Source organism: Pleurodeles waltl, chromosome 1_1, assembly GCF_031143425.1.
Source record: "Pleurodeles waltl isolate 20211129_DDA chromosome 1_1, aPleWal1.hap1.20221129, whole genome shotgun sequence".
In the NCBI taxonomy this organism is placed as follows: Eukaryota; Metazoa; Chordata; class Amphibia; order Caudata; family Salamandridae; genus Pleurodeles; species Pleurodeles waltl.
Genome location: NC_090436.1, coordinates 12,856,463 through 12,869,737, shown reverse-complemented (window position 1 = coordinate 12,869,737; position 13,275 = coordinate 12,856,463). Strand labels below are relative to the sequence as shown.

The 13,275-nt window shown below is 43.1% G+C and overlaps 1 protein-coding gene across 2 annotated transcripts in view; it reads left to right on the top strand.

Annotated features, from left to right (window-relative positions):
* Positions 1-4,354: 4,354 nt before the first annotated feature.
* PCGF1 (polycomb group ring finger 1) overlaps positions 4,355-13,275 on the top strand; it is a 148,596-nt gene continuing 139,675 nt past the window's right edge. Inside the window, exon 1 of one of the 2 annotated variants that reach the window (XM_069205785.1) lies at positions 4,355-4,472. In XM_069205785.1, coding sequence (XP_069061886.1) covers positions 4,386-4,472 — 87 coding nt within the window. In that variant the 5' untranslated portion in view covers positions 4,355-4,385. Of the gene's footprint in view, positions 4,473-4,639; positions 4,684-13,275 lie in introns of those variants that run through there. The other variant, XM_069205787.1, reaches the window with a different exon arrangement.

Here is a 13,275-nt window from a genome sequence, read left to right as displayed (position 1 = left end):
TATCATAAGAAAACACAATACACAGATATACTAAAAATAAAGGTACTTTATTTTTATGACAATATGCCAAAAGTATCTCAGTGAGTACCCTCAGTATGAGGATAGCAAATATACACAAGATATATGTACACAATACCAAAAATATGCAGTAATAGCAATAGAAAGCAATGCAAGCAATGTACAATCACAATAGATTGCAATGAGAGCACATAGGTATAGGGGCAACACAAACCATATACTCTAGAAGTAGAATGCGAACCACAAATGGACCCCAAACCTATGTGAGTTTGTAGAGGGTCGCTGGGACTGTAAGAAAACAGTGAGGGTTAGAAAAATAGCTCCCCCCAAGACCCTGAAAAGTAGGTGTAAAGTGCACCTAAGTTCCCCAGAGAGCACAGAAGTCGTGATAGGGGGTTTCTGCAAGGAAGACCAAAACACCAGCAAAGCAACCAAAGTGGATTTCCGGACCTGAATACCTGTGGAACAAGGGGACCAAGTCCAAGAGTCGCGACAATGTCGAGAATGGGCAGATGCCCAGGAAATGCCAGCTGAGGGTGCCAAGAAGCTGCCACAGGATGGTAGAAGCTGTGGATTCTGCAAGAACGAAGAGGGCTAGAAACTTCCCCTTTGGAGGATGGATGTCCCACGTCGTGAAGAAGCTTGCAGAGGTGTTCCCATACAGGTGTTTTTGTTGCCTGCGGTTGCAGGGGGAAGATTCCGTCGACCCACGGGAGATTTCTTCAGAGCTCCTGGTGGAAGAAGGAGGCAGGCTACCCCCAGAGCATGCACCACCAGGAAACAGGCGAGAAAGCGGCAGGATCAGCAATACAAGGTTGCAGTAGTCGTCTTTGCTACTTTGTTGCGGTTTTGCAGGCGTCCTGAGCAGTCAGCGGTCAATCCTTTGGCAGAAGGTGAAGAGAGAGATGCAGAGGAACTCTGATGAGCTCGTGCATTCGTTATCTAAAGAATTCCCCAAAGCAGAGACCCTAAATAGCCAGAAAATGAGGTTTGGCTACCTAGGAAGGAGGATAGGCTAGCAACACAGGTAAGAGCCTATCAGAAGGAGTATCTGACGTCACCTGCTGGCACTGGCCACTCAGAGCAGCCAGTGTGCCAGCAGCACCTCTGTTTCCAAGATGGAAGAGGTCTGGAGCACACTGGAGGAGCTCTGGTCACCTCCCCTGGTACACATACAGGGCACACTTATGAGCACTGGGGCCCTGGCTGGCAGGGTCCCAGTGACACATACACTAAAACAACATATATACAGTGAAAATATGGGGGTAACATGCCAGGCAAGATGGTACTTTCCTACAGGCATAAGAGGAGCTCCTTGAACAGGGGATGCGTAGAACTCTAACTGAAAACCCTGGACTGTTTGAAGAACCCAAGGGTCTTGAGTGATATTTTACCATGCTGGGAGAACAAATTGCAGCCTGCCCCCCAAAATAACCTCCGACAGAGGGATAATTCTCACCTGAATTAGAGGTTTCTTGGTTAGAACCACCTCCGCGATAGCCTCTGGAGGAACAATCTCGTTCTCTGTAGCGATTGGGGTAGAAGTTCTGGTGATCTGTGGAACCACTTCGGTTCCCTTGGGCGGCGAATCTGGAAGCCTGGTACCTCCGGTCTGGCGCTCGGCCTCTGAAGCGCCCGGCCCGGGCAAAAAGAGCATTATTAAATACCTTCTTTATGTTGGATTGAGCTTTATCCAAGGCAGTGAAGGTAGCAACATACTTGCTCAAGTTGGAAATTAATTTGTCGCCAAAAAGCATACCATTGGCTGATGAACCAGCTTCATTGGTTGCTAATTCAGCTAATTTGGGGTCAAGTTGAATAAGAAAAGAGTGTCTGCGTTCTGTTGACATGGCACAATTGGCGTTGCCTAAAAGACAGACCGTTGTCTGTGCCCATTGCAATACTATTTTCAGATCCAATGGAGTATTGGCTTCTTTGGATTGGATGGCAAGATCTAAGATTTTAGTTAAAGGGCCGGATACATCCAATAACTTGTTTTGGCAACCCAGCCAAGCACAATCTAGACCCTTCTTGGGGTCTCTAGCAAATTTGCACAAGAATGTCGCCATGCTGGGGTCCAACTCTGGCGTCTCTGCCATCTTACCAGGTAGTGAAGGCTGTGGGCATTCGCACCTGAGAGTATTGCGCACTTCTTTCTCGAAGCTTTTATGTAATCTGTCCTGAACGTAATGGGCTACCTCAGTTGTAGGGACCCATTCAGTGGAACGTGGGTGCATGATGTCTTCGGGAGAAAATAAGAGGTTTTTACCAGCCGGGGAAGTTACCTCAGACATGGAATGTCATGATTTACGTTGTTTTTTTGCGTGGAAGCGAATCTGTCTGCGAGTCCCCGACTCTGATTTAGATGGGGATGGATCGTGCAAACTGGGTTGAGAAAAAGAAGCTTGCTGAAATGAGGTAGATGTGTCTTGAGGGGGGAAACCCCCATATGCATGGTCACCAAGCACAGAAGTTGCCATCTGCTCCAGAATTTCCGGCGAGAAAGAACCTCTGGAACGTTGGAGAGAGAGACCGGGAGCCTCCTTAGGCTCTCCAGTTTGCAAGCGAGGCTGCTGGCTGCTTTCGCCCAAAAACTCTCTTCTGCCAAAATTGGTCAATGGCTGGGTAAAAGGCTTCAAGGCCTGGATTAGAGCTCAGTTCACGGAGTCCTGCACATGATGCCCAAGTGCCTCCACCAGTCTTTCCTCCATCTGATGTTCAATAGGCATCTCCTGCAGTTCTTGGTACTGCTCCTCATCATTGGCGTAGTACGCCATAATAATATATGGGAGGAGTGGAGGAGTTAGCAGGGGGTGGAAGCCCTGGAGCAGGTGAACAAAGTAAATAAACTTGTTCTGCCGGAAAATTGGAAGTGAAGCGAGCCACCTGCTGTCACTTTATAAATAAATAAAGGAATATTAATTGCAATATTCCCCCCAGAGCAAAGTTCTAATGCGTATTATTTCAGCCCAGTCAGGCGAATGAGGCCGATAACTTGTGAAGAAAACAAACCTGTCTGCCTTCCGATGCGCGGTAAGTCGATCGGAAAAAAAAAACCTCTGATCCGGAACCAGACGCATGCGCGGCTGGCGACGCAGAAAGAGGACTACGTCCTCTTCATTGTGAGCCTGGACATACAGCCTGCTCCCCCTCCACGCCGGCTGACTAAACAAAAAAGGGATCGAAGGTCTCTATATCAAGTATGAAGTAAAGAAAACACGGCAGCGCCAATACCAAAGCACTCACACTTCCGCGCAAAGTCAAATACAGTCAATCAATAACAATAAACACAAGTCACTTAACTGGCTGCTGCAGCAGCAAAGAGGAAGGACTGCAGCGTTCAGACTATTTATGTGGACAATGTACGCCCATGATTGGTGGACTTGGGCTCATGAGAGTTGTAGTTTTGAAGTTATCTTATATTTTATTGGCTGCTGTGTTTGTCAGTAAAGTGAAGAGAAAGCATAATCCGAAGCCTCCAGTCCTGACATAGAATCCTAAACCTCCCGTCCCGCCATAGAATTAGAGATATCCGCTCAGCTTTCTCGTCATCTTGTTTACACAAATTAACAATCAAGCAGTAATGCAGGAACTTAACCTACCTTGCGTTAGGTTACAACATGAGTGGCGCTTGGCAGGACTGCAAGTAAAGCCTGACTGCTCATTTCCGCACTACTGGGACTGAGCTAAGGATTTACTAGTATGAATCCAAGGACCACCTTTGGGTTATTGTGAGAGTATGGTAAAGACTCACGTCCACACCACATAATACTCCTCCCTGCTAAAGGAGTTAACAGCCTTGGAGGTGACTGTTTACTGTGAACACCTGCACGAGTTCACACCTCTGAAAGTCCAGGACACTTGCTAGTCCTTCGTTTACTTCTACACCGACGTCTCTTTAGAAATAAAAAAGAGACTACCCTAATAACTATCCTAGCCATACACTGCAACACATATTTAAACGTGTGCAGCTAAACGTACACCAGCAGGAACTTCGTGCTTCATAACACCGCGAACATCCTCTGGAAGGTATTTAAAAGATACTGATGTAATGTACGTGTACTATTTTTATTAAACGTACTTAGCCTAATAAATGAGTCTACAGAAGTATTTGCAAAATAATTTTAGCATTACATTGATAAGAGTTTCAAAATACGTCATAAAGCCCTCAGACTTTGTTTTTGGTTAATTACGCTCCATCTGCGCCAGTAAATTAAGCTATTCAAATATGGCGGCGACGAAGTACAATTTACTGGGCTCCGCGCAGACGGAGGCAGCTTAATACAGTGACGTAGGCGCGTCAGACGCTCGTATCCATGGCGACTGGACCCGCCCCCTCAGAGCCGGAAGCCAGGGGCCGATCTAAAATGGCGACCCAGGAGCCGATGGCGATTGCGATGCGGCTGCGAAACCAGCTGCAGGCGGTCTACAAGATGGACCCGCTGAGGAACGAGGTACGCTCGGCTCGCGCGAAGATTGCAGGGGCCGTGGGCCGGCTTTGGCGAGAGAGGCGCGCTTAATGCCTGCCGCAAGCAGAGGGTGCCCGGTGACGGCATCCTTAAAGGGACAAGTTAGTGAGCGCGCAGGTTATTTGGAGAGACGCGAGCTGGGGAAGTTTACTGCGCATGCGGGACCCGAATCTCAAGCGCTTTGCGCATGCGCGAGGTAGGTCGGACGCAGTGCGCATGCGCACGCCTCCCACTGGCGCAGGTGCAAGTGCGACGCCTGCTAGCGTTTGGCACTAGGTTCCCGGCTGCGCATGCGCACAGGTCCGTAGCGCAGGGCTGCTTCTGAGCGCTTGACGGGCCTTCTTAGCGCAGTAAAGAGAAACATTTAAATTCTTTCGAAGTGAGCAGGAAGTTTAGTTGTGAAGTTTGTTGGGACCTCATGTTGTTTAGAAAGTGAGGACGAGGTTTGACTGTGGAGTAAATGAGGACATCTCAATATTTGAAAGTACTGTAGTCAGGGCCACTGGAATCATGCGGCATGGTTGAGGGAATTATGCGGTTAGAAAAGGCAAATGAATGCTGCACATTTTGTGGTAGTATTACTTCATTATTTTGCCATTTCATAAAACATTAGAACCGTTTTTATATTTTAACACCCAAATATAGCAATAAGCAACAGAAAACTGAACAGTCAACCTTTGCAAAGGGCCTTCCACTGCGTGGCAATGCACGTTGCTGCACTTTTAGTAACTTTTGAACCATCTGTACTAGAATATTTTTTCATTAAAATCCACAGATTATACAGTAGTTTATGGATTATGTGGCAAATCTACAATTATGCAAAAATTGCTGCAGTTGCACAATCACATAATTTCAGTAGCCCTGACCATAGTGTAGCCACTGGGCTGGACACTGTTTTTTGGAGGGGGAGGAGGTTTACCATCAAAGCTCTGGTCACCCCTTTGAAGTCTGACAGTTATTTGGCATGTTGCGAGGATGACCCTCTTTCTCCAGGTGATTGACTTGAGGCTTTTTGGATCCCAGCATTAATTGGGAGAGTCTGTTTGTAAGCATGCTGACGTTTATCATTGGGTGACTGACACAATGTAAGCGAGTATCTGCATACACCACTTAGTACCTTGCAAGGTTGGGTACCTAAAATCTTCAACATAAAATAAAAATTTGCAGTTTGCTCAATGTTTGCGACATATTTAAACGCAGGGTTCATCAAGAAACGCAGTATAGATGCTTTGCTTCACTGGCCTTCAAGAACGTTACATTTAATTATAAAATGGCACGTTTCCTTTAAAAGTGTGATGCTGAGCAACCTCTTAAAGAGAAGTGCTGAATGTAGTTACTATATTAGTACTTATTTATTTTTAATATATTCTCTAGAGCGCTGCTTCACTGAGCTGTATTAGAGCACATTAACAGTAAAACATCGAACTAACTGCATATTGGAAAATATGCTTGTAGGGAACACCAAGAAAAATCGAGATAAAGAGAACCATGAAGGGTGAGGAACAGACCAGGATGGGAAAGAGAAGGATAGATGCTTGTAGGTAGAAAAAGTAACATCTGGGAGAGGAAAGTCTGGTACACCACAGCATTGGGGCAAGGGGAAATAGCTCAGCATCAGCAGAATGGGCGAGCGCATGTTCTTGGATCTTCAAGCCAGGTCTCTTGTGAGTAAGAGAGTCTTTGATCTGTTTCTCAAGGAATGCCATTTTAGTTGGCCTGGGAGAGAGTTCCAGTTAGTAGGCATGTAACCAAAAAATGTAACTCTTTGAGATTGAGATTTTCTAAATATCAGAACCTCTTAACACGAAAGATTCTTTTGCTTGATTTTCTTGACACCGTATGTCCTTTCAATTACAAGTCCAGTTGAAAGATGCCTGGCTTGGCGATGGACAGCTCTGAATGTTGAGACAAACATCAAACATGACACTGTTTACAGCAGTTCTGAGAGACTTTAGTAGCTGGGCTGCTAGTCGGGGAAAACTAATAACGGGGGTTCAGTTTTTGTGGAGGGCAAAGATAGCTAACTTTTTAGGCCTTCTCTTGCTATTCCTTTACAGTAGTGGTAACTCTGATCTGAATCGGGATGGGGGAGGCATTCCATAGTTTATTCCCAGGCAGCTTAATGACCAGAAATGTGATGGTGGACATTGTGAGCGGATCACAGGGATTGAGAAGGGAATGTCATGATGCCAACTGGGATAGATAAGGTGCGACAGCACTAAGAATGACTCTGTGGACTAGTATGAGTGCGTTGTGATGCAGTCATTGCTTCGTTGCTATGCAGGCTGTATATAGGTGGCTCACCATTCTAGCTAGTTGAACAGTTTTATGTGGCAAAGTTTACAGCTTTGATATGTGGTTGTGTATTTAGATAATCACTTTACTCATCTGCTAACATAGTTAAAGTATAGTGCGGTGCAGTACTTTTTAAAGAGACAGTTTTGCAACATATTATAGTTCTGGCAGGTATGAGTTGTAGTAAAGCTGTCAGTTGTACCGAACATCATTCATGTGGCCCTCCTTGTCCTTACTGTGGCTATTTGCTAGAGCACCAACTTTGCACCAAAGAGTATCAGTCATTTACAGGGAATGCTGTATGAGGAGGGGTGATGGTAACTTCATTTTGGGATATTACTAGACGTAAGTGTTTTTATACACCACATTGACACATTTCACGGTTGTTTTGGGGGTTTCAGGCTTACCCATTTTTTCTACGAGTCTGTTCGTAAAGTAAGAAAGACTTTTCATTAGCACCTTTCAGAATGCACTAGTCTTCCACAGGAATACTTCTGTGAATAGCCACCTGAACAGCAGTGCTTCAGTCTGTACTACAATCGCATTGATAGTTCTGTTGTCTCAGCCGTCATTGTGAGCTCTGTCACGCGAAGCTTAACATTCGTCCATTACATGTCTAGTTCCTCGTGTGCTGTACCTTTCTAATTCAGCAACGAGAGGTGCTGATGGTAGATTAATACTGATTTGTACATATACAAACATGCTGGAAGATACAATTAAATTTGAGATATGACTAGTAAATATTTTAAGTCTTGTGATGTCTGATTGGAATACCTACAGATTGCACTGCTTTTGATGACGTCAGACCCAGGTCGCCCATTGTAGAATTGTCACAACACTTCCCCCAACCTTTCTGTCCTCCTTGTGTGACCATTTGCTGCGTTCTGTGAACTGTTCAGAGAAATCAACTGTTTTGAAATGTTTCGGTTTCTCTGTGGACTCAGCATTTTGTAGGCAACAGAAGTGTGAAATTTGTTAAAATATCTATTTGTTCCAGGAACTTGAAGCTTCAGACATCTACTTGTCCTGTTTATATAAAAAAAAGACTTGTCCTTTTACTTATTGAAAATTGTGTAAATTATGCACAGTCGCAAATCTGCACCATAGCAACGACATATGCCTGCCTGTGCACTTTTGTAAGATTAACAATTGTACCCCTAATTTCATTTCACGTTCACATAATAATTCTACGCCGATTCTCCGTTATTGCTTTTTTTTCTTTTTAAATACTGACATGCATCTAATACGTTTTTCAAAAATATGCCTCAAAGAAATTATATTTAAAATTACACAATAGTTAGGAAAACATTTTTTGTCAAATTCCACTTTTTCTTGTTCATTTTATTTTGAAAGCAAATTCCACTTTTTCTTGTTCATTTTATTTTGAAAGCAAATAATCAACAGTCTTGCTTTCATGCTTCTGCATGTATTTCCTTCTATCCAAGGACTAATATGGGAACATTACAAGTAGCCTCAACTTATTACATTTTGTGGCAATGTTTACGTGTTTTAGTACTAGACCCACTGTGAGTATTGCAAACTGAGCACATAGCTCACTGCATTTCCCTAGAGCCCTCACCCTAAAAGCAAGGATTTTTCATTCGTGAATCGTATATAGAAATTAAAAAGAAAGGTCTACATATGACAACACACCTTGTCTTAGTGGCAGACAGTTCTCTTTTACAAAACCTTACCGGGGCACTGCAGATTGGTTTGTGTTGCCTTGTTGTGGGCCTGCTTGATCAGTGGACAACATTAACATGAAATTGTATCCTTTTCTTTAAACAATACGCAGTGGGCAGTAGGAATTTCATGCTTCAGGGCCAGTAGTGCTGCGTCTGAGTAAGTCCTTTGCAAGGTTTACATTTCATCCCTCTGGGCCAGTAGTGCTCTGTCAGAGTTAGTCCTTTGCGAGATAACTTTGAAAGTGAGCCCTTGCATTTGAAGAAACGCCTAGCTTGCCTATAGGTTAGTTCATTAAAAGGCTAGTTGGAAAAAAGTCAGTTACACAACTTGTAGGCCTTAACATGAACAGACATTGCCCTACCTTGAAGTTAGAAAATGTCTTTAACTTCCCTACATTCTAGTTCTTTCAGAGGTAGGTGAAGCCCATTCTTTGTTTGTGATGTTTTTAGGAGGTGGATATTTTATGGACAATTTCCTTTAAGTTTCTGAAAAAAAGGCTCCTATTCCAAAGATGCGTCCTTTTTAAATTGATAATATGAGGAAGGAGAGTAGCCAATGAATGTAGAAGGAGAAATGGGAAACTGAAACCAAAAATTCAGTCTGCTTAAATGCAGTGCAGTCCAGCACAGATGATTACAGAGGAGGCTCCACAATGGGCGGATCACTCAGGCATCAACTGCAAGCAACAAGCACAATAAGGCAGCAGTGAGTCGATCAAGCAAAGAATATATTTCTGAACAGGTGTATTATGTTAGTGAAATACAGTAAGCTTCCAGGAAACCAAGATGCAAGTGACAAGGTAAACAAAGACAATTCAGCCAATAGAGTGGGCAACATGATAGAGATTAGAAAGCTACTCCAACCGAATCCCAGGAAGCCATGAGAAATTTGTTAGAGCTAGAAAACAACATGCAGGGCATACTAGTGACCATGGATTGGCATGACAAAAAGTTGAAGACAATCCCACTGGAGAAGCCAAATATTGGCTTCCTTTTGAAGAAAGCAAAGAGGTGTTATGAACAGAGAGGGCAGAGTGTATTGTCCATCTTCTTGTCCTGGATAAAGTGTTGTTTTTCTTCTCTGCGTGCGATGGGGTAAAATATCCAATTGGTAGTAAGGCAGGAAGACATAAATTATGTGGCTTGTTCAAAGCTCACTGAGCACCATTAAAGCAACAGGTTCAGTGGGTGTGAAATAGAAGACTTTAAAGGTAGCAGCATTGAACTGATGGACGATTTATATGATGTGAGTCCGACAGCAGCTCAAGCTTTAGACACTGTAGCACCGCAGGCTGAGCATGCTCCTAATTAATGTTGTTTTCTGCTTGTGCTATGATCCATCTGAGCCAAGTAGGGATGATAGAGGGGAGTTAAGACCCCCTCAGTGAGATGTCCTGGAAGTAATAAGCAGTTGAGAGTTTGAGGAGGAATGAGCAAAAATGGCTTGTCTTTCTTCCTTGTGACAATCAGTGACCCACAATTTAGAACAGCCTGAGAAGCTGGGGTACAGACATAATTACATCCCATTTTATATAATACAGGGAGTGCAGAATTATTAGGCAAATTAGTATTTTGACCACATCATCCTCTTTATGCATGTTGTCTTACTCCAAGCTGTATAGGCTCGAAAGCCTACTACCAATTAAGCATATTAGGTGATGTGCATCTCTGTAATGAGAAGGGGTGTGGTCTAATGACATCAACACCCTATATCAGGTGTGCATAATTATTAGGCAACTTCCTTTCCTTTGGCAAAATGGGTCAAAAGAAGGACTTGACAGGCTCAGAAAAGTCCAAAATAGTGAGATATCTTGCAGAGGGATGCAGCACTCTTAAAATTGCAAAGCTTCTGAAGCGTGATCATCGAACAATCAAGCGTTTCATTCAAAATAGTCAACAGGGTCGCAAGAAGCGTGTGGAAAAACCAAGGCGCAAAATAACTGCCCATGAACTGAGAAAAGTCAAGCGTGCAGCTGCCACGATGCCACTTGCCACCAGTTTGGCCATATTTCAGAGCTGCAACATCACTGGAGTGCCCAAAAGCACAAGGTGTGCAATACTCAGAGACATGGCCAAGGTAAGAAAGGCTGAAAGACGACCACCACTGAACAAGGCACACAAGCTGAAACATCAAGACTGGGCCAAGAAATATCTCAAGACTGATTTTTCTAAGGTTTTTTGGACTGATGAAATGAGAGTGAGTCTTGATGGGCCAGATGGATGGGCCCTTTGCTGGATTGGTAAAGGGCAGAGAGCTCCAGTCCGACTCAGACGCCAGCAAGGTGGAGGTGGAGTACTGGTTTGGGCTGGTATCATCAAAGATGAGCTTGTGGGGCCTTTTCGGGTTGAGGATGGAGTCAAGCTCAACTCCCAGTCCTACTGCCAGTTCCTGGAAGACACCTTCTTCAAGCAGTGGTACAGGAAGAAGTCTGCATCCTTCAAGAAAAACATGATTTTCATGCAGGACAATGCTCCATCACACGCGTCCAAGTACTCCACAGCGTGGCTGGCAAGAAAGGGTATAAAAGAAGGAAATCTAATGACATGGCCTCCTTGTTCACCTGATCTGAACCCCATTGAGAACCTGTGGTCCATCATCAAATGTGAGATTTACAAGGAGGGAAAACAGTACACCTCTCTGAACAGTGTCTGGGAGGCTGTGGTTGCTGCTGCACGCAATGTTGATGGTGAATAGATCAAAACACTGACAGAATCCATGGATGGCAGGCTTTTGAGTGTCCTTGCAAATAAAGGTGGCTATATTGGTCACTGATTTGTTTTTGTTTTGTTTTTGAATGTCAGAAATGTATATTTGTGAATGTTGAGATGTTATATTGGTTTCACTGGTAATAATAAATAATTGAAATGGGTATATATTTATTTTTGTTAAGTTGCCTAATAATTATGCACAGTGATAGTCACCTGCACACACAGATATCCCCCTAACATAGCTAAAACTAAAAACAAACTAAAAACTACTTCCAAAAATATTCAGCTTTGATAATAATGAGTTTGTTGGGTTCATTGAGAACATGGTTGTTGTTCAATAATAAAATTAATCCTCAAAAATACAACTTGCCTAATAATTCTGCACTCCCTGTAGTCATAGAAACAAGATTTAATAATGTGGCAAGATTGACAAAGTTTTTAAGTTAGAGGTCTCCTTATTAGCCTACAGATCAAAGGATATTTGTTTATATGAATGGAAACTAGAAGAGGGCGACCAGAGGAAACGGCTGCGCGATAGGCATTCATTCTGCAATAGAAGGAACTCTTGACATGAATTGAGTCTGAAAGATTTGCGATAGAGGATCAAAAAAGGTGCGTACCCCATCCCATTGCTTGTTCAGGCAGACCCTGTCTGACCAGTCTGCTCTGTTAGTTCTTTCAACGCCAAGTATCCAGAGCACAAGTTCTGAAGCCACTCTGAAAGGTTTGGGAGTTGGCCCAACCTCTGAAACTTGTCAGACTCTTAGCAGAAAGATAGTCTTTTACATGACACTTCTACCGGAGTCCCATGAACCTCCACCCTGGGCTTCTGCAGATGACCAAATGGCTGAATCCAGTTCAAAGTAAAGTAGATATTGGCTAGCGTTTCTGTTGTGGTTCTGTCTTTAATGTGTACTCCTTTAAATGAATGATGTCATCTAGTGGAATCTCAGGGGTATGAGATTCTATGTGGGATAGTTTATCGAGAACAGATTCAAAATGTGAAGAAAAACTGACAGTCTTCTCTTGTTTTCATATACCGTTTATTGGCATCCACCCTGAGGCAATCCAGTCTGGCTCCTTCCTCCTCAGTTCTCGATCAACCTTCCTACATAGAATCTCAAGCCCCCGAGATTCCACTAGATGACATCATTCATTTAAAGGAGAACACGTTACAGATAGAACCACAACACATCTCCCTCCTTTGAACTGACAGCATGGCACGAACTACATGTAATTCTCACTAAATGAATACAGCAATAAGGAACAGTAGCATATGACAAAATGCATTATCATATTGAAAACAGAAGGAAGCAAACAGACAAAATAAGGAATTAAATACACATAGAATTATTTCAAACTTGGAAATTCTAAAAAATAAATTGGGAAAAACTAGAACAATAATTTACCTAAAGTAATTAACCTAAATAACCTATAGAAACAGCACTAAGGAACCTATACAAGATTAGAAGTAAACATTACCTAATACACAAAATCTTTAAGGTGTTTTAGGACACCTCGTTTCTCTCATGCTCCTCCTAACCTCTCCACTTCCATCAGACTTTCCACCAAACTTCTTTTCATACACATCCTTTGGAGTAGTCTCCCCATTTACACATTTGGCTTGACATGACATACTCCAAACCTCACCTCCCTCCAAAACTACTACATTTTTATTTACCTGTATTATTGTTTTTGATCCCATAAATTTGGATTGGCCTTTGGGACTCCACACAGGTCTTTTGACATACACCATATCACCTTCATGCCAAACTCTTTGATGTACACAATGCCTCTCATCAAACCTCTTCTTGTACTTGGCTTGGTTGGCAATCACTTTGTCACAAATAAGATTTGCTCTGTCTGGTAACATTACATTACTTCTCCCTCTGGAACATAACCACGACGGATTTAATTTAGAACTAGCTAACCTACCTCTCAATATTCTGAAACAGGACATTCCAGTAACGGCATTGGGTGCATTTCTGTGAGCACACAATTTCTCTCTAACTTCTAAAGGTAGCTCATTTTCAAGAGCAATTTGTACACTTGCTCATACCAATGTGTTTTTTTTTTTTTTTTTTTTTTTTTTTAACCAA